General features: G+C 43.8%; 2 protein-coding genes and 2 long non-coding RNA genes across 30 annotated transcripts in view; 2 read left to right on the top strand and 2 right to left on the bottom strand.

Annotated features, from left to right (window-relative positions):
• Nucleotides 1-1,344: 1,344 nt before the first annotated feature.
• Nucleotides 1,345-11,898, bottom strand: LOC125990304 (uncharacterized). Of its 26 annotated transcripts, none has more exons than XR_011085932.1 (14): nucleotides 10,301-11,886; nucleotides 9,639-9,690; nucleotides 9,556-9,582; nucleotides 9,361-9,401; nucleotides 9,225-9,285; nucleotides 9,097-9,154; nucleotides 8,956-9,011; nucleotides 8,836-8,892; nucleotides 8,707-8,769; nucleotides 8,414-8,508; nucleotides 8,303-8,337; nucleotides 8,098-8,236; nucleotides 7,954-8,031; nucleotides 7,676-7,883 (listed from the first exon to the last, which is right to left on the bottom strand). XR_011085932.1 is itself a non-coding variant. In XM_068649163.1 (13 exons), the coding sequence occupies exons 1-13, from the start codon at nucleotides 10,432-10,434 to the stop codon at nucleotides 1,363-1,365; spliced, it is 1,125 nt and encodes a 374-aa protein (XP_068505264.1). In that variant the 5' UTR covers nucleotides 10,435-11,885; the 3' UTR covers nucleotides 1,345-1,362. The 26 variants fall into 26 exon arrangements, 14 of the variants coding, with proteins under 14 accessions (XP_068505264.1, XP_068505263.1, XP_049613271.1 ...); XR_011085930.1 differs by having other exon boundaries at nucleotides 8,414-8,637; nucleotides 10,301-11,879; XR_011085928.1 differs by having other exon boundaries at nucleotides 8,414-8,637; nucleotides 9,233-9,285; nucleotides 10,301-11,866.
• Nucleotides 1,726-7,833, top strand: LOC137839757 (uncharacterized). The gene is made up of 3 exons (XR_011085940.1): nucleotides 1,726-1,851; nucleotides 1,949-5,744; nucleotides 7,708-7,833. It is a non-coding gene; the product is annotated as an uncharacterized lncRNA (long non-coding RNA).
• On the top strand, nucleotides 8,125-9,067 carry LOC137839758 (uncharacterized). Its single transcript, XR_011085941.1, has 4 exons — nucleotides 8,125-8,216; nucleotides 8,306-8,331; nucleotides 8,416-8,515; nucleotides 8,618-9,067. It is a non-coding gene; the product is annotated as an uncharacterized lncRNA (long non-coding RNA).
• Nucleotides 11,899-12,242: 344 nt separating the features above from the next.
• LOC125990298 (glutamate receptor ionotropic, kainate 2) overlaps nucleotides 12,243-20,815 on the bottom strand; it is a 39,450-nt gene continuing 30,877 nt past the window's right edge. For both annotated transcript variants that reach the window (XM_049757292.2, XM_049757293.2), the window contains exons 12-16: nucleotides 18,875-18,993; nucleotides 18,007-18,224; nucleotides 17,715-17,940; nucleotides 13,908-14,158; nucleotides 12,243-13,253 (exon numbers count right to left, since the gene is read on the bottom strand). In XM_049757292.2, the coding sequence (XP_049613249.1) occupies nucleotides 13,089-13,253; nucleotides 13,908-14,158; nucleotides 17,715-17,940; nucleotides 18,007-18,224; nucleotides 18,875-18,993 (979 nt within the window). In that variant the 3' untranslated portion in view covers nucleotides 12,243-13,088. The remainder of the gene's footprint in view (nucleotides 13,254-13,907; nucleotides 14,159-17,714; nucleotides 17,941-18,006; nucleotides 18,225-18,874; nucleotides 18,994-20,815) is intronic.

Genomic DNA, 20,815 nt, shown 5'->3' with positions numbered 1-20,815 from the left:
GGAAATAGTTTAATAAAAAGAACATTTGGCACCTAAAACGAGTCTTTTTATTTTGAGGACTTTGAAACCTTGGTTGAGGTGCTCGTTGCATGTCACTTCTAATGGCACACAGTGCCTGCCACCAGGGGGAAGGTGAGCACATGCAAACGTCTGACATTGCTCACTGGGCCAAAAACTAAGTGCCACTTTGCTACTGCACAACTTAAACATCAAACACCTCTAGATGTGTTTTTAATGACATTTATGCAAACCAGGTTAGTCAGAAATATACATTTGATTTGTACTCAACTAACTTGGTTTGCATCAATGTCATTGGAAAAACACATCCAAAAGTGTGTGATGATGTTAGGCAGTAGCTGGCACTTAGTTTTTGTCCCGGTGAGAGATGTCAGCTGTTTCAATGTGCTCACCTTCCCCCTAGTGGCACTCGTGTCATCAGAAGTAAGTGACATCTCACCTGAGCTCATCAAATACTTAAGCTGCTTCCATGCAAGTCCTGTTAATGCCAATGTTTGAGTGCAACTATATTAGTCTCACACAAACATTGACTGCTCAAATGTTGTCAAATTGCTTTTCTGTCATATAAATCAATCAACTGGAATGCAAGTCTTCGTGTTTTTATCAGCAAATTTGCTTCACTCATTGGAAAATGTTCATGTTGGTTGTTGCTGCAGAGGCACTTAAGGTTTTCAAAGGCAGTCTTGAGTCTTGAGGTGAGCGTTGTCCTTCCGTCACTGCCATGGACATGGGTTTTTGACTGTTACTCTCCATCTCACATGACTCAACGTGACAGGAGTCCTGTGAAATGGAGAGTAACAGTCAAAAACCCATGTCCATGGCAGTGACACAAGGACAACGCTCACCTCAAGACAGAAAACTGCCTTCAAAAACCTAAGTCTCACTTTCCCCGCCTCCTACTTCTACCCAAATTCAGTCTGACCAATCGCAGTGCAGCATAAATTTGCATAACCACGCCCACTTTTCCAACAGCCAATCAGAAAGCAGTATTTGCCAATCTGACCAATCAAATTGCTTCAAATTAAGAAGACCACGCCCCCTTAATATTCCACCAATCACATGTCCCCTCATTTGCATACCCACGCCCACTTTTCAACCAATCGCTCGCCTTACTTCTCATTGCCCCACCCACTTTCTGAGCCCTCAGCCAATCATGAAGCAGTATTCCAGCTTTGACCCGCCTCATTTAAAAATATGGGGGAAAAAAATTCAGAAAAAAATATTCTGGAAAAAAATTCAGGAAAAAAAAAATCCGAAAAAAATTTAGGGTTTTTTAGGGTTTTTTAAATTAGGATATTTTTAAAGTTGAGAATAAAGAGTTAAGAGTTTGAGTGTTCTTTGTAATCAAACTTTATTTCTTTTGCAGAGTAAACATTCAATCACAAAACAGTTAGAAATTGCATGGTAGCCAAGTGGTGAAGTGGTCGGCCAGCGGGACGAGTGGTGAAGTGGTCGGCCAGCGGGACGAGTGGTGAAGTGGTCGGCCAGCGGGACGAGTGGTGAAGTGGTCGGCCAGCGGGACGAGTGGTGAAGTGGTCGGCCAGCGGGACGAGTGGTCGGCCAGCGGGACGAGTGGTCAAGTAGTCGGCCAGCGGGACGAGTGGTCAAGTAGTCGGCCAGCGGGACAAGGAGTCTGCGCCTGGAGGTAAGAAAAAGAAACCTGTAAGCCTAAAGTAAAGTTGTCATGGGGACTGTGCAGTAATGAGCATATTACCTTAAGTGCAAATATTGTCCACTTCTCAGGTTGACTTGGAGGCAAGGACGCAACAAAAACGTATGTCTTGCCAGCATGCTGCTGTGCTCTGATCCTTGGCCACCGCTGGCTGCAAGCAGGTACTTGATCGTGCACCACCCTGGACACAAAAAGAACAATCATGCCAATTTTGGAACATGGTGGCTGAAATGAAATGTACTTTCCTTCTCTTACCAGCAGAGGGCTCTCCAGGCAGCAAGAAGGTACCCCTGCCAAAAAGATGGCGACTTGAAGCTTTTAGCAAGTAGCATACCAGGAATGTCTCATTTCACCTGCAACACCCACAGGTGCTTCTACTCCACTGGTAGGTGAATGAGCTCACAGAATGGAGGCAAACTGGCAGGTTTTTCCACTTTCTGGACCAGGATTTGCCACTTCTGCCTGTAAAGAAAAGGAACATTGACTCCATTTAGGGTTGCCATTTTTATTTTTAACTGTAGACAGGAACCTTCTGCTGAAGACGTTTCTTATGAGAAACATCAGGCCAAGCTCTTGAAATGATCCTCTCCTGGACTGACACCTGCACACAAATGCGGAAACAGTCAAGCAAGTTGATTTGCAACACTGAAAATGGAAACAGCCTTGAAACCTTTGGCATGGTTTTGGAGAATTTCTTGGCCCAACAGGTGGAGGGTCTTTGGAGCACTCTTACTGGAAGCTGCACTGCATTGAGACAAAGAAAAAGCAGGTTAGTGTTCTCACCATGCCACATTTGCTACGTTTTGTCACCTGCCAGGACTGGAAGATCATGACTCCTTGTTTTCTGACTGCCTGGACCAGCACCACCTGAAACAGCAAACTGGTCAAGCACTTTGATTTGTCAAATTTGTCATTGCAATAGTTTCAAACCTGGCGCTTTGACTTCAATCCATGCAGCGGACTGGTACCAGGTCCTTTGGCTCCACCTGGTGGACAAAACGGGAAGAGAATGCACACGCTGAAATAAATTGGTCAAACAATTGTTCACGTGCGAGTGTACAGGTGTTTCACCAATGAAGAACGCAGGAAGGAACAGCTCTGCTGAACGTCTCTCCAACCGCAGTTCGTTGGCCTGAAAGACAAGGTAACGTTGTAACCCACGGAGTGTTACATTTTTAGCTTGTTTGATAGCAAGAGTAGACTTGCAAACGTCTCATGAAGTCGGGGCTCTCAGGACTGCAAGCCGGCCATTTTGAAACCTGCACACAAAAAAGAGAAGGTAAGTACTTTAGTCTATTGTCCTTCAAATAAAAACGGTTCTTTTGCCTTTTTGCAGTCAATCTGGGTCGTCTGTCGCAGATGCAGACCTGTGAACAGAAACGGACAGTTAGATGCAGTTGATTAAATTCACATTATTCGAACAGAAAGTAGGTTACTTGAGGCTCGTTTTGAAGAGTCGCACCTGTAGACAGATATTGGACAATTTGACTAGATTCTGTTGTGAATTTCTGTAAACGTTTTGTCTTACCTTGGGCAGTAAAAGTGCAAGTTGACGCTGAAAGAGAGCAAAAGCAGTTAGTTTTAAAACGTTAAGGAATAGTGAAGACTTACCTTTGAAACGCAGCATGTTGTGTAAAAGCCGGTGGAGCAGCACGACGTGACGCTGTCAGAAATGAGCAAGAGAACGATTGTCGCGTTTGTGACGTCTTATATAGGCATTTTGTGATGACGTCATTAACAAGCAAAAGGGAAAAAAATAATAAAAGCCGCCTGCGGAAGCGAGGGAAAAATGGCAAAGTGCAACATTTAGGTAAGGTCGGGTCTCGAACCGTGGTTCCATTGCATCGGAGGCAAGGATGGTAACCACTCAACCAGAACTTGCTTGGAAATGTCAGCTGGTTTTTTCGTATTGATAGTATGAGTATCTAAACATTGCCGTAAAAAGTCTAAGGTGATACCTAAGTACAAAGAAGTGAGTAAGCATAATTGTGTCTAAGGTGGCCGAGTGGATAAAGATTTTACCTTGAGTTCAGGAGACTCGGGTTCGAATCTTGGGTAACGCTCTGTTTGATGTGTAAATACTGGACACAGCGGGTCTCGAACCCTGGTCGACTGAGTACCAGGCCAAGTGTTATACCATTCGGCCACATTGCCATGAATTTTTCGAAGTTTTATCATGTATTTAACGTCTATGGCACTACTGATCTACAAATACGTAAAAACTGCCATGCTATCGTAAGATACACAGATGGTCTGATGGTTTTAGCACTTACCTTTGGTGCCGGCGATTCGGGTTCGAATCTTGGCAATTGCTCTCTTTAATTTGAAAATGTTGGACAGAGCTGGTCTCGAACCCTGGTCGACTGAGTTCCAGGCCAATTGCTTTACCATTCGGCCAAATTGCCATGAAAATTTCGAAAAATATTTATGTATTTAACGTGAATTGGTCGACTGATCTACAAATACAGAAAATCGCTTCGTTAGTCTAAGATCCAGTGATGGTCTTGTGGTTAAAGCTTTTGCCTTGAGTTCAGGAGAACCGAGTTCGAATCTCACACATGGCTTTGTGTAAGTATATACACATATATTATAGAGCAGGACTCTTTCACTCGTATTCTGTCGAGTCTTGCACATTATTCCGTGTAATTTCAAAATGTTACACAGAGCGGGATTCGAACCCCCCTCTCTTGTACTCCAGGCTAATATTATTTTATTTGGCCACTTCGGCACAGAAATTTCGAGTTTCTTTTGGGTGGTCATTCAAAGCACCTAAAGGTATACGAGTGAATTGTATTTCCATGCAGCCCTTCAATGAAAAAATAAACAAATGCAATCAGGGAAAGTGCTTGGTGTCCCTTATCAAGTGCTCAACTGAGACCGCTCATGTCCCTCCTGTGACTACTATTGGTGGCTAGATTTGAGGAGATGGGCGTGATTTATTTGCGAACGATTACAGAGAAACCTGGTCGTATAGGGTGAAATAGAACGGAGTGGCAATTCTATTGACAATGTACTGTCCATGTGAGGCAGTCGAATAAAATCCCGGACAATTTTTGAATTTGGGGGGGGGCAATGACATACATACCAGCTCTGCCGACTCACCGAACCCCTCGGGTTCGACCGAACCCAGGTTAAGAACCACTGATCTAGACGCCAAGTTAGTTTCAGAAGTTGTGGTCAAAAGACATTTTGTGGGGTGGGTGCAGTACAACATGTTTCCCGCAGAGGGCGATAATGCTCTGTAGTTGAGTATTCTGTTACTGGTTCGGTCCTTTCATAGTTTGTGATATTGATTGTTAAGTAAAGTCTTAAAAATAAGAGAGTGTATCGTTAAAGCTGTCAAGGAATTTTTTTAAACAAAAATAACATTTGGCCCGTAAACTGAGTCTTAGACTTTGAAACCTTGGTTGAGGTGCTCATTGCATGTCACTTCTAATGGCACACAGTGCCTGCCACCAGGGGAAAGGTGAGCACATGCAAACGTCTAAGTACCAAAAGGAGGAAAATGAAGGTGACTACTGTTAATCTTCTGGATTATAAACTGTTTTTTGTTGTTTTTCTCTCGTTTTTTTTGTAGTTTCTCATTTCCCCCAGTTGGTGTTTTGAGTTTTTCCTTGCCCTCCTGGAAGTTTAAAATCAGGTGATGTTTGAGAATATTTGTCATTTTTCACACATGTCCTGAGAGTTGTTAGTCACCTAAATGTTGAACAGAGGCTGTGATGTATCGAAGTCAAATTCCTTGTTTGGCACGCTCAAACATGGCAAATAAAAATTCGATCATCTTGAATCTTAATGTACTCACTTTGTTGCTCGCTGGCTAGCTAGCTAGCTAGCTATCGTAGAACAATATCAACAAAGATGGCTTGTCAGCGACCCCGCCCACAAGTCCCACTCAGCTGTCGATCAAACGTTAATTAGGAAAAAGCGTTCGACCTCCATGTTTGTTTTGTATGTTTTCCACGCAAAAGCTGATGTCCAAACTACAAGAGTTGAGGCTCCACGTCGGCTGCTGGTCGTCTATCTGAACATCTAGATGCCAACATATTTTCTAAAGGTACTGCATGTTGTGTTTCCTTTTTTTTTTATATGGAGTATTATTCCTTCGGTGACTAGAGAAGATCAACAAGTCAAATGAAACGTAATATTATTTTGTAAAGGTAATTTAATGCGTGCTTTGAGTTATTTGACGGTTTCCAGGCGAATTAGGTAGTGGGTAACAGCAGATGAGCCATTCGTTTCAGAAGTTGTAGTCAAAAGACATTATGTGGGGTGGGTGCAGTACAACATATTTCCCGCAGAGGGCGCTAATGCTGTATAGTTGAGTATTCTGTTACTGTTTCGGTCCTTTCATAGTTTGTGATATTCGATGTTAAATAGTGTTTAAAATAGGAGCGTGTATCATTAAATCTGCCAAGGAAATAGTGTAATAAAAAGAACATTTGGCACCTAAAACGAGTCTTTTTCCTTTGAGGACTTTGAAACCTTGGTTGAGGTGCTCATTGCATGTCACTTCTAACGCCTGCCACCAGGGGGAAGGTGAGCACACGCAAACGTCTGACATTGCTCACTGGGCCAAAAACTAAGTGCCACTGTGCTACTGCACAACTTAAACATCAAACACCTCTAGATGTGTTTTTAATGACATTTATGCAAACCAGGTTAGTCAGAAATATACATTTGATTTGTACTCAACTAACTTGGTTTGCATCAATGTCATTGAAAAACACATCCAAAAGTGTGTGATGATGTTATGCAGTAGCTGGCACTTAGTTTTTGTCCCGGTGAGAGATGTCAGCTGTTTCAATGTGCTCACCTTCCCCCTAGTGGCACTCGTGTCATCAGAAGTAAGTGACATCTCACCTGAGCTCATCAAACACTTAAGATGCTTCCATGCAAGTCCTGTCAATGCCAATGTTTGAGTGCAACTATATTAGTCTCACACAAACGTTGACTGCTCAAATGTTTTCAAACTGCTTTTCTGTCATATAAATTAATCAACTGGAATGCAAGTCTTAGTAATTGTACTAAGATCATCTTGTTTTTCCTTCTTTTAAATCACTTCACTGGTTTCTTTTATATCAAACAAATTGTTTTAGGTTCATTACCTGACATGTTTCGGCGTTTTCTTCCGCCATGTCAGGTAATGAACCTAAATCAATTTGTTTGATATAAAAGAAACCAGTGAAGTGTGCAAGTCTTAGTGTTTGTATGAGCAAATTTGCTTCACTCATTGGAAAATGTACATACTTGGTGGTTGCTGCAGTGGCACTGAGGTTTTCAAAGGCAGTCTTCAGTCTTGAGGTGAGCGTTGTCCTTCAGTCACTGCCATGGACATGGGTTTTTGACTGTTACTCTCCATTTCACAGGACTCCTGTCACTTTGAGTCATGTGAGATGTAGAGTAACAGTCAAAAACCCATGTCCATGGCAGTGACACAAGGCCAACGCTCACCTCAAAACTGAAAACGGCCTTAAAAAACCTAAGTGTCACTTTCCCCGCCTCCTACTTCTACGGAAATTCAGTCTGACCAATCACAGTGCAGCACAAATTTGCATAAATTTGCATAACCACGCCCACTTTTCATACAGCCAATCAGAAAGCAGTATTTGCCATTCTGACCAATCAGATTGCTTCAAATTAATGAGACCACGCCTACCTTTTATTCCACCAATCACATGACCCCTCATTTGCATATCCACGCCCACCTTTTGACCAATCGCTGACCTTCATTCTCATTGCTCCACCCACTTAATGAGCCCTTGGCCAATCATGAAGCAGTATTGCAGCTTTGACCCGCCTCATTCACAAAAAATGTGGGGGAGAAAATTCAGAAAAATATTTTGTAAAAAATTCCGGAAAAAAAAAAAAAAAAAAAAAAAAATCAGGAAAAATAAAATCGGAAAAAAATTTTAGGTTTTATTTTTGTTTTGTTTTTTAAATTAAGATATTTTTAAAGTTGAGAATGAAGAGTTTAGAGTTCAAGTGTTCTTTGTAATCAAACTTTATTTCTTTTGCAGAGTAAACATTCAATCACAAAACAGAAGTTGCATGGTAGTCTGCTCGGTGCCAAGTGGTGAAGTGGTCGGCCAGTGGGACGAGTGGTGGAGTGGTCGGCCAGCGGGACGAGCGGTCAAGTGGTCGGCCAGCGGGATGAGTGGTGAAATGGTCGGCCAGTGGGATGAGGAGTCTGCACCTGGAGGTAAGACAAAAAGAAACCTGTAAGTCAACGTTTAGTGCAGGAAAAAGTTTAGCATGAAACTTACCAGTGGGAAAGATTTGTTGTTCATGGCATCAATTATGGAGAGCTGCATGATCAGGAAGCTGATCTTGTTCCTTGCAACCTGTCAGGAAAAAAAAAAAAATAGAACCAAGTTGTCATGAGGACTGTGGAGTGATGAGAATATTACCTTAAGTGCAAATATTGTCCACTTCTCAGGTTGACTTGGAGGCAAGGACGCAACAAATATTTACGTGTTGCCAGCATGCTGCTGTGCTCTGATCCTTGGCCACCGCTGGCTGCAAGCAGGTACTTAATCGTGCACCACCCTGGACACAAAAAGATCCAATTTTGGAACATGGTGGCTGAAATAAAATGTACTTTCCTTCTCTTACCAGCAGAGGGCTCTCCAGGCAGCAAGAAGGTACCCCTGCCAAAAAGATGGCGACTTGAAGCTTTAAGCAAGTAGCATACCAGGAATGTCTCATTTCACCTGCAACACTCACAGGTGCTTCTACTCCACTGGCAGGTGAATGAGCTCACAGAATGGAGGCAAACTGGCAGGTTTTTCACTTTCTGGACCAGGATTTGCCACTTCTGCCTGTAAAGTAAGGGAACATTGACTCCATTTAGGGTTACCATTTTTATTTTTAACTTCTGCTGAAGAAGTTTTAGATGACACATTAGGCCAAGCTGTTGAAATGTTGCAGATCCTCTCCTGGACTGACACCTGCACACAAATGCGGAAACAGTCAAGCAAGTTGATTTGCAACACTGAAATTGGAAACAGCCTTGAAACCTTTGGCATGGTTTTGGAGAATTTCTTGGCCCAGCAGGTGGAGCACTCTTACTGGAAGCTGCACTGCATTGAGACAAAGAAAAAGCAGGTTAGTGTTCTTACCATGCCACATTTGCAAAGTTTAGTCACCTGCCAGGACTGGAAGATCATGACTCCTTGTTTCCTCACTGCCTGGACCAGCACCACCTGAAACAGCAAACTGGTCAAGCACTTTGATTTGTCAAATTTGTCATTGCAATAGTTTCAAACCTGGCGCTTTGACTTCAAGCCATGCAGTGGACTGGTACCAAGTCCTTTGGCTCCACCTGGTGGACAAAACGGGAAGAGAATGCACACGCTGAAATAAATTGGTCAAACAATTGTTCACGTGTGAGTGTACAGGTGTTTCACCAATGAAGAACGCAGGCAGGAACAGCTCTGAACGTCTCTCCAACCGCAGTTCGTTGGCCTGAAAGACAAGGTAACGTTGTAACCCACAGAGTGTTACATTTTTAGCTTGTTTGATAGCAAGAGTAGACTTGCAAACGTCTCATGAAGTCGGGGCTCTCAGGACTGCAAGCCGGCCGGCCATTTTGAAACCTGCAGACAGAAAAAAAAAAAAAAAAAGGTAAGTACTTTAGTCAATGGTCCTTCAAATAAAAACTGTTTTTTTACCTTTTTGCAGTCAATCTGGGTCTTCTGTCGCAGATGCAGACCTGTGGACAGAAATGTTAGATGCAGTTGATTAAATTCACATTATTCGAACAGAAAGTAGGTTACTTGAGGCTCGTTTTGAAGAGTCGCACCTGTAGACATATTGGACAATTTGATTAGATTCTGTTGTGAATTTCTGTAAACGTTTTGTCTTACCTTGGGCAGTAAAAATGCAAGTTGACGCTGAAAGAGAGCAAAAGCAGTTAGTTTTAAAACGTTAAGGAATAGTGAAGACTTACCTTTGAAACGCAGCATGTTGTGTAAAAGCCGGTGGAGCAGCACGACGTGACGCTGTCAGAAATGAGCAAGAGAACGATTGTCGCGTTTGTGACGTCTTATATAGGCATTTTGTGATGACGTCATTAACAAGCAAAAGGGGAAAAAATAATAAAAGCCGCCTGCGGAAGCAAGGGAAAAATGACAAAGTGCAACATTTAGGTGGGGTCGGGTCTCGAACCGTGGTTCCATTGCATCGGAGGCAAGGATGGTAACCACTCAACCAGAGCTTGCTTGGAAATGTCAGGTGGTTTGTTCGTATTGATAGTATGAGTATCCAAACAGTGACGTAAAAAGTCTAAGGTGATACCTAAGTACAAAGAAGTGAGGAAGTATAATTGTGTCTGAGGTGGCCGAGTGGATAAAGATTTTACCTTGAGTTCAGGAGACTCGAGTTCGACTCTTGGGTAACGCTATGTTTAATGTGTAAATATTGGACTTGGCGGGTCTCGAACCCTGGTCGACTGAGTACCAGGCCAAGTGTTATACCATTCGGCCACATTGCCATGAATTTTTCGAAGTTTTATTATGTATTTAACGTCTACGGCACCACTGATCTACAAATACAGAACAACTGCCTCTCTATCATAAGATACACAGATGGTCTGATGGTTTAAGCACTTACCTTTGGTTCCGGCGATTCGGGTTCGAATCTTGGCCATTGCTCTCTTTAATTTGAAAATGTTGGATAGAGCTGGTCTCGAACCCTGGTCGACTGAGTGCCAGGCCAAGTGTTATACCATTCGGCCAAATCGCCATGAAAATTTCAAAAAATATTTATGTATTTATCGTGAATAGGTCGACTGATCTACAAATACAGAAAATTTCTTAAACATTCTAAGATCCAGTGATGGTCTTGTGGTTAAAACTTTTGCCTTGAGTTCAGGAGAACCGAGTTCGAATCTCACACATGGCTTTGTGTAGGACTATACACATAATATATTACAAAGCAGGACTCTTTGCCTCGTGTTCTGTCGCGTCTTGCACATTATTCCGTAAAATTTCCCAATGTTACACGGAGCGGGATTCGAACACCCCCTCTCCTGTACTCCAGACCAATATTATTTCATTCGGCCACTGTGGCACAGAAATTCCGACTCTCTTTTGGTTGGTCATTTAAAGCACCTAAAGGTATACAAGAACTTTCCATGCAGCCCTCTTTTAATAAGCATTAAAACCTGTTAAAACTTGTCTGGTGGTTCATTCCTTGTTTTTATTTTTTGGGGCATGAAAACAAAAATCTGACATTTGGTTAACTGCTTTATATGACCATATGTATATGTGTTTTACGTTGTGTAATATGTTCCAACATATTTTCCAAGTGACCCTCGTTAAGCGCACCTGCGTGAAAAGTTTTAGCTCTTTTTACGTTCTCCAGGAGCTAAAACTTTTCACGCAGGTGCACTTAACGAGGGAATCACACAGACGCTCCATTAGGTACACCGCCATTTTCAAGTGTACCTAATAACAGGCCACTTTATTAGGGAAATATCATGGTCAAAGGTCACAGGTGTCAAGTGCTAGTCCTCGGGGGCCGCGTTCCAATATGTTTTCCAAGTTACCTTGCAAGTGTGCATGCTTGTTGTGTCTAGGCGAGTGTGTATGTGTGTATTTTGCACTGCATAGTTTTCCATCTTATCCTACTCCTCATTCCTAAACTGCACGATGACCTTTGTTGTGCCGCCTGCAGGCTGTATGCTTTAACCTTTCCGGCAGCGGCGGCATTGAAAACAAGGCAAATCCTCAATGTGCTGCGTTTGTGCAGACAGTGATGTGCGGTGAGGTTCATGACTGGGGAGACACTAGCTTGAAAACCTAGTTTGAAACCCTGACCCTAGCTTTAAACCTTAGAAAGTAGAGGGGGGGAGAGACACACGTAAACATGCAGATGGCTGCCTCTCCATCAAAGCGCCACCATGGTTTGCAGGACGATTCCATCCACCTGAATTATTCATCCCTCATTAAAATGCACTACGAGTAATGACAGGCAAGAGTGTGTTTTTGGGGGGGCTTATTCTTTCCCAGGCTAAAACGCAGAGGTCATTATGAGTCATTTGTAGTCAATTTGCTGTGATCAAGTATGCTCCCGAGGAAGACAAAAACAGCCAATTTAGTGTGGCTGCATTCAGAGAACCCACGTATGAGCACATCAAACGATACATCCCTTCTTGTCCATTTGGTTGGCCAGTAAGAGGAGGGAGAAAATGACTCGGATGAAGAAAAAAAAAAGCCTGATGGAGCTGAGAAGAGCAACCCGCAAGGAGAGGAAAGTTTGACGGCAGCCTGGAGGTCAAAAAAAGAAATGCAAAATAAATACACATTTCTTTCTCACTACCCGAATTGAAGAAGACGCCATCCGTGGATTGTGTTGCGAGCAGCACTTAGGAAAAGCAGGAAGAGGACTTAATATGATGGAAACAAGTGTGACAGACATAACCATCGTCTAACGCTCGCCGTGACCTTCCGTGTCACCGTGGAGGGCGGCCATTACTACGCTGCCGGCGGCTCAAAAAAAAACCCAAAAACAATAATTAGAAACCAGAGAATCGGTTTTAAAAAGCAGCACCTTTGTGACTTCAAGCATAGCTTTATTACATAGCCATAATTTCTCCAGACACGCAAACACACAAAGAATGAAAAGAGTGAAAGCGGAAATGCGGCATAAGTAAGCGGGATGGAAAAACTACAGCGCAGCGTGTGGTCTTCGTTTGGGTCCGCTGTCCGCTACATGTCGAGTCCTCGGAAGGGGGGGCTACCATGATACAAAGTCCTATAAAATGATCTTGTACAAAAACAAACATTATTATTATCATTATTTTTTTTTTTTTGGTAGAAATCCTGCGTTAAAACAACAGCTTAGACGTTAGAAGCGAATTACATTGAGGCTTTTGAACCAAAAGCTTTGGCACGAGGAAAAAGACGGTACGATGAGTCAGCAAAGATGAATCCGAAATATACACACCAGTTCATAGTAAAAGTGTTTGGTGATGTCTACTCATCATCTTCTTGATATGATTTTTTTTTTTCTTCTTCTTCAAATAATCCTAAAGAAACTAACGGGGAAGGGGCATATGGGGCTCACACAGAGGTTGGACGTCAACAAAAAAAACTACATCCTGTGTCACTTGTGTGTGTGTGTTTGTGTGAGAATATGTGTAAGAGAGTGACTGAGTGTGTGTGTGTGTGAGTCCACTTTGAGCATATACAGTCCTTTTCACATCCGGTTCGGTCCGGTCCGGTCCAGCTGCCTTCACAAAGTGACCAGCGCAGTGAGCTGACACTTCCCACTCAGCTAGTTTGATTTCCACAGGAAACATCTCTCTACATAACAAATCAATGGGGTCCCCTCCCAAAAAATTAAAAGACCGCCAATGAGGTCAGCCATGATATCACCCAGCTCCAGTTTTGTCTTTTCACGCCATGGTTTCCTTTCCGGGGAGTCTCCTGTCATTGAAGGTGTGCATGTTGATGACTTCCTCCGTCTTCACGATGACGGGCGGCTGCGGTTTCTGTTTGAGACGACGCTGGCATTTGAGAGACACTCGCAGCTCGTCCATCATGGCGCTGCAGAAGGATCTCTGCGCGGAAAAAACAATGCTTAGATGTCAAAAGTTTTAAGTCGCAATAACAATGTTCACCACTAGATGGCTTCAACACCAACAAATCCGCCATCTTAAAGGCCACAGGTTATTTGATGACAAGAAATCCTTTCTATAAAAACGTTATTATGTCTGCTCGAAGAGCCCTGCCAAGCCGTTAAACGCCTTCAAAATCACTTTTAGATGATGCCCAATCCAATTTAGATGTAGGAGTGTGACACGGAGGCGGCTTGGACAACAGGTAATTTTTCTTTCACTTATACACACACCATTTGACTGCTGCATGAATGACATCTCACGGAAGAGGGTGATTATAGAAGAAGAAAAGCCAGCGAAAGGAAGGGGAAAGAAGAGGCGGATTTAAAAAAAAAAAAAAAAAGAAGGTTTCATGTGACAGGTAGAGCGAAGAGAGCAGGTGGGAGGGAGGCAAGTAAATGAACAAGCACCTCGCCGGCGTGGTCGCTGTGGCATTTGAAATGATTCAAACACTATCTTGATTAATGATGGCCGAGACGTGTGCGAGAACGAAAACACAAACTAATCAGCAGCTGCGGGAAAAACAAATGCGTCAAAACGCCGCACTGCAAACATCGGGAGAAAAAAAAAAATCAAAGCTGCAATATGACACGCTACCTTCTCCAGCTGGGCGTTCTGCTTGGACTTGTACAGGACCTCCCCCACGGCCACAAAAACCGACAGCACCAGCCCGGCGGCGAGCACGATGAAGATCCCGCCGATGTTCTGCACCCCTAAGGCGCTGGCCTCTTTACTCTCTTCCTCGGGGCAGCCGTTCCCTCGCCACCATTTCTCTTTCATCATGTGCAGCTTGCCCTCTTCCTGCAGCTGCAGAATAGCAATGGTGATCTTGTCCCTGTACGGAGAGCCTGCGGGAGAGGAGACGGCCATGATGATGTCATTTACTACTTTCCTAAAACTCGAGTGATGGAGTGAGCCCATTTAAAGCCGTCTCGTTACATATGGTCGCACACAAGGGGGTCCCCCTTTTAGCTCCCACTAATCCTCCTCATCACACAGTGACTCCATGCAACCTCTGCATTCCCATTAAGGCACAGGAAGTCGGCAAGAAAATATCCGAGGCGCCGCTGTTTGCACACACGCGCTAAACAGGGGCCCAGCTGGGTGGAATATTACACAACGGTGGGATTATATGTGTGTATTCCAAGTGGGGGTTCGTTATTTGTGCTCGGTTGAATGGCGGGATGTGTTTGTGTGTGTGGGGGGGGAGCAGGGTGACGGTATTAGTCGGAGCTACTGGGGTGATCAAAAGAGGAGTTATTGTCGCACAGCCGCCTTGCCGCCACTTGCACTAAATAATGACACACACACACACACATATTCCAGAGTGAGATTAATGCTCAGGGTAAGCTCGTTTCATTCATTTCTAAACGGTGTGAAAAGCGCGTTACATCTGTTTCTATTCCTGACTTATAAATCCAAATAAAAAAGGGATAATACATGTAATCAGTTTATGAAACACAGGCAGGCTCATTTACATTTAGACGTATCGGGGGAAAAAAATCTGCAACGCGTATGGTTGATGGAGGAAATACCTGAAGCACGATTAAAAAAAAAAAGAAGTGAATTAATCATTTGGTGGTGATGAGTGTTCGGAATGTTGGCAAAAAGCATTCTTGCTGTGCTTAACAGTCTTCCATCTGTTGTGGGCTCGCCACTGCAGGATGGGCTCTTTTTTTTATTTTGCACTTTATTCTCCGTGTCATCCATCATTTTCTGTTATCATCCATCATCCTTTCATCTCTCAGACTCCATTTATTTGGACGCACAAAGGGCATCGGCAGACAATTACGCAGACGTTTTTTTTTTTAGGCTGACTTGAGGTTTTCGAATCTTTACCTTTGTTTTGTAAAATAATACAACTTTATTTATGTTTCATAAAAGCTGCAGCAAAGGGCTCTTTGTTGTCAGATAAAAATGGTTTCAAACGAGGGTTAGGGTTTTAAGGCCATCGATTCTTCTTCAAGCATTTGCGTCATTTGAAGACGGGAAATCTCCCAACTATCGCAGACTCCTGATTGTTGCCCCTCCCCTTCCCTGTTTCCCCGCCACCAACCTCTCCATCATATTTCAAATGATAAATGATGGCCTAACAAAGGAGGCCTCGGATAAATGCTAATAGGATGAGTCCTCAGAGACAAGGATAGAGAGCCGCAGCCGCCGCAAATGGAAAAGCGCGACGCTTGACGCTACGTGCATTCATAACTACCTTACAGATGTTGAAAGGCGCCAGGCATCCATCACTCCCACGCAGCCGACTTGCTACGCTACGCGTTAGCTTTGAGTCGATAGCGCTGCTTTTGGGGATGGGACTTGGGAGGAGGGGGCATCGACAAGCAACGACAACGTGGCACAACATTGCTTATACTGTTCTGCAATCATCAGAAAGTATTTTTTTATAGTGGGATAAGGTAATGGTAAATCAGGGGCGGAGCTAATGGTGCCCAGGGGGGGGGGGGGGGGGGGGGTCAAGGCCACCCTTGAACACGCTCTGGCTACTCCCACATAGAGATGATTTTTGCTGTCATTTTCACATGCTTGCAGTATTCTTAAAGCTTCTTGAAAGCATATTGATTTAAAATCTACTTCCCTACTTTTCATTCAACTCGATTCAAATCCAAACGAACGAACTGCGCCGAGCCGGGAACAAAACTGGACTTCGATCCAAACATATTAAACAGACAAGGACGTTCAAAGTCGAGGAAAAAAAAAAATTCTTTTCTTTTAGGGAGCAGCTGCATTTAGTGATTAAAAGCTACATTTTTTTTGATCAAAGAGGAAACATTTGAGCGAGGGTAATCAGCTTTATTCGGAACCAGTGAGTCACGAACACTCTCAACGTGAGCGGCGAATGAATTAGTGGCTAGTAATAACTCCTGCAGCAGACGTCCTAATCAGTCGTTTTTATGCATTTATCAGTGTAGCACTTATCGGGGAAATGAAGGATTTGAAATATAGCCGGTTATGGTTGATACGCCGCCGCCGCCGCCGTGTGGTGGAAAAAAAACCCAACTGATGTCCATCTCAAGGACGTCGGTGTAAAGCGTTCGCCGCGGCGGGGCGATACATCACCGCGCTGCCTCGGCTTTGTTACAATCACGGCATCTCTGCAGATCTATAACCGCGCCGCGCTCATCGGCACTAGGCAGCTCCAGATGTGGACGGCCGGAATTAATCATCCGTATTTTGATGGCCTTCATATCGCCCGTGATGAATGTGGCCATTAGCCCCCCCCCCCCCCCTCCCTCCCTCCCATTGGCCTCGTGGCGACCACTTTAACCTTTACTGCGACCGGGACAGAAATCAGCCACGGCTTTGCACTCCGGCACCCTTGGGATACATTTAGCTAGCCGCCGGCTGCTTTGCATACAACACAACACGACGTGACAAAAAAGATGAGCGTCGCATAAAAAGTTGAGATACTTTGAGAGTGTCTCATTTTTGGTGACAGGCGCAAACGTAGATTAGAGCGAGCGGTCGGATTGGCGTCTGATTGTTTGCCGGCAAAGTGTTTTGTTGAGACGCTTTAACGCTCAGCTACAATTTACGCAACGTCGAGCGAGATGTGAGGGGGGGGTCTGCAGTAAATTCACTTTGGAGCCGCTTTCCACCATTCTTCCCCCTCACAGTCGTCGCTCTTTGTGACATGAGAAATAAGCTAAATCGCACCATTAGGGGATCTTCGCCAACATTAAGCTTTTGCTTCTCTGTCATTGAGGAAATATGGAAAGACGTGAGTCAACCTCTCCATTTTCTTGGTAAATATTTAGAATTTCACATTTGGACAAATCACATTGTTGTTCAAACCATCATCCTACAAAATGGTTTCAATTCACTGTTAATTTAATGAGAGAGTTAATTAGTCGCCACCTGTACAGATACCAAGTATCGATACCAGTAGCATAAAATTAAAAAAATAAAATAAAAACAAATAAAATATATAATAAAAAAATATATATAATAAAGGCTTTTGATGCATAAAATTAAAAAAAAATAAAAAGAAATAAAATATATACTAAAAAAAATTATATAACAAAATATAATGGAAAAAATAAAAAAAACGACAGCTAATTTAAAAGAAATAGCCATATAGCCATATTTCTATTTTACTATCCCCAAAAGATGGATGAAGTGGCTCGGGAAAGGCAGGTCTGACCCCCCCACCGGCTAAGTGGAAAAAATTAAATGGATGAAGAATCCATCCCGGAATGTTTTGAATTGCTCTGTATTGACGCCGATGTTGTTTTGAGCAAAATAACGCTGCCTGGAGTCACTTTAGCCTTTTTCATAATGTCATGTTCTATCGACAGGAAAATTTTGAGACGGAATCAATAGCGCCAAATATGATGCAGATCAATTCCACGTAATCGTATGGAATTATTTTTTGAGCCAAGCGCTCCTTACCCATGGGCGTCCCCACGCCGTAAGCTTTGGAGTCGATGAGACCGCCGATCTGCGTGAGGTTGCAGTTACGCTGGGTGACAAACTCGATGGTGGTGGACTCCATGAGGAAGGCGTACTCGGAGGTGAGGGCGCGCTGGATGCCCTCCTGCACGTTTTTCACCATCACCGACTGCCTCCTGCTGTTCATGAACTCCCACATTTTATCGTAGGTGGAGATCTTTGTCTTCTGCGCGTGACCGACGGAGAGGAAAATCAATCTGGGTACAGAAGAGCAATTATTATTTTTTCCTACCTTGAAAAATGTCATGGTGGCGCCATCCTCCACCACGCCGTAGAGGATCTTGGTTTGCTTGGCGAGGTCGTCGGCGGAGTCGATGGGTGACTCCATCCTCTCCACGGTGAGGAAGGCGGCCAGGTTGGCCGTGTAGGAGGAGATGATGATGAGGGTGAAGAACCACCAGATGCCTCCCACGATTCGCGTCGACAACGCCTTGGGCATGAGCTCGGAGCCTGAGGTGAGGGAGGCGGCGGGAGTTAAGCTGCCCCAAATATATCCCCCCACCCCCCACCCACTCATCCGCTATTCACATAACGACACACAAGATAACACCGCTTGCTCGGAAAACAGTCAAGAACTCTCTTGAGATTTTTTTTTTCCTCGCTTTTGTTTTGTTTTTCCACCCTTCATTCTATTCAGCCGATACGCCTGAGATGAAATCACTTGAAAAGAAAAAAAGAAAATGCTCTCGGAAAAGATAATTGTTGGATCCCCCCACCCCTCGCTAACTGACACAAGTGGGTGCTTTGAATAATGCAAAGTGGGGAGGGGGATAAAAATAGCGCAATTCCTGCAGACAGGTCGTTTCCATGCGTTGGATGCTTTCGGCAGCAGAGTGTGGAGAAGTGACGGGCTGTTTGGGCCAGAGAGTCATGTACCCAAGGTAACCTCACGTCCTGACTCCACACCCCACTGGTCTCTAGGCGCTGATGGGCCGAGCACAGACAGAGAGAGGACTATCACAGTGGTATTTTTTTTTTTTTTTTTGTGGGACACACCAGATGTCTTTTTCTCTGTCGCCGCCGGCTTAGATGCAAGAAAAAAAGAGCCCAACCCTAAGAGACAGTGGGATATCGAGAGCTCCACAGGCTGAGGTAACTACCTTGCTGCATGAGAGCCCCAACTCCAAACCAGAAACTATTGAGCAGCGTAAAATTGTTTTCCACCACATCCGAATCGGGGTTGCACGGGTGCGGGTTGTACCATTCGTAGGGGCTAAACCTGTAAAAAGGACAGAAAAAAACACGTCAGTAAAACGGCTATAGTCAAATTAGAGATAAATCAGATTAATAAGAGAATAAAGTCTTATTTTTACAAGGAAAAAGTCGGGGCTTTATGAGGATTAAGTCGTTATTTTTAACGAGACAAAGTCCAAACGTTATGAGAATAAAGTCGGAAATTAACGAGAGCTCAGGTGGGGGGGGGGGCGGGGGGGGGGGGGGGGGGGGGGGAAATAGAAGACGTGTTACAAGCGCGTAAAAGACGGAAAGTAGATAAACATATAATTAAGCGACGCCTTTGAGTTGAGAGAACTTTACGTGGCACTTTGAATGGCGTCGACAAATAAACCTTTGTAGGAATACTGGAATACAAATATTTTTTTCTTTACGCATTCTGTTAAAATCCCGACTTTTTCCCCGATAACTTTTGTCTTCTAAAAACACATCATCATTCATAGCAGGAGTTCTAAAAGTTTATTCCTGTAATAAAAAACTCTTGTAAAATACCTTTCCATAATGACTTTTCCCCTCATAAAATTACAACTCTAATCTAGTTACGTTGCAGTGCAATAAATAAAGCGCTCGAGTGTGTGTGTGTGTGTGTGTGTGCGTGACGCCGTGGGGTCAGAACTTGCGCCGAGACCAAATCATTCAGGCTTTCACCGACATCAACGTATTGGCATTCTCAAATGGCTTCACTTTATAGTGAGAACGGATCAATAATGTGGAATAACACTGTCACTGGTGATAATGTCCGAGTGCGTGATGATCTTAGGAGCTCGTTTGGATTCCCTGACTCAGGAGCTGTTGTCTTCCGGACAGCAAGTGCGCTGGCTATTACTCACACACACGCACATACACACACATTCTAAATTTGAGCTCAGCCTTCTGCAGGGCTGCTTTGGCTGAGTGTCGGTGTCTCGGGGTCAGCCGTAGACGTCTCCTATTAATTAGTTTCGGTAAAAGTGGCGTGGCATTAGTGGGAGGTGAATGGGTGAGGGTTAATCATCAAGGAGCTGGTAGAGTTTGTGCTCAAGTGCTTGATACATGGCTTACGCAAGGTTGAGGAGCCCTTCAGGCAAAGTGCAGCACTATATATGTGTGTGTGTGTATGCATATAGACGTATAAAATATTACATATATAAAGTATAATATATATATGATTATTATTACTTTTATTATATAGATTATTTTTTCATATTATTACTTTTATTATGTATATTATTAGAATATTCTAATTATTTTTATAATATATTTTTATGTGGGACTTTTGGTGTGAAGGAACTATGGGGAATGATTGTCATTTAGACTGTCAAACAGAAAAGTAGTGCTTAGCCGCTATCCTGCGACATCTCTAAATGACCCATTTCGTCACTGACTTCTGCCACCTACAGGAAGCAAGCAGAACAACACTATTGGCATTGACAGGATTGCTTTTCAGTCCCACAATTTCCTTCATGTCCCCCTTGAAAAGCATCTTTTCGGAAAGGGCCGCCTCTGCACGTTATCATTCTTCCTGTCAACGCCATCCCAGCTGCTGATTTGTTCGAATGTCAATGAGCTCCGTCTCCTTGGCGGCGCAGCTAAGTGAAACTATCAAATGACCTCGTGGCCATATATGTACATTTGTCTTGTGCTGGAATCAGCTAAATGAAATGCAAAGTCAGATCTTTAGGGGATGCTATAATGCACATCTGCAGCCTGCGGCTTTGTGAACGGGTGAAGGTGGTGGGTGTAAATCTGCGCAACACGCTCTTGATTGGATTGGCTCGGTCGACGCCCGCATGTTTATTCGCCGAGTGTCGGGCTCCTCTGCGTGACCT

This window comes from Syngnathus scovelli, chromosome 20 (assembly GCF_024217435.2).
Source record: "Syngnathus scovelli strain Florida chromosome 20, RoL_Ssco_1.2, whole genome shotgun sequence".
Taxonomy (NCBI): domain Eukaryota; kingdom Metazoa; phylum Chordata; class Actinopteri; order Syngnathiformes; family Syngnathidae; genus Syngnathus; species Syngnathus scovelli.
Note: the sequence above shows the minus strand (reverse complement) of the source record. Positions and strands in the feature narration are given on the sequence as shown.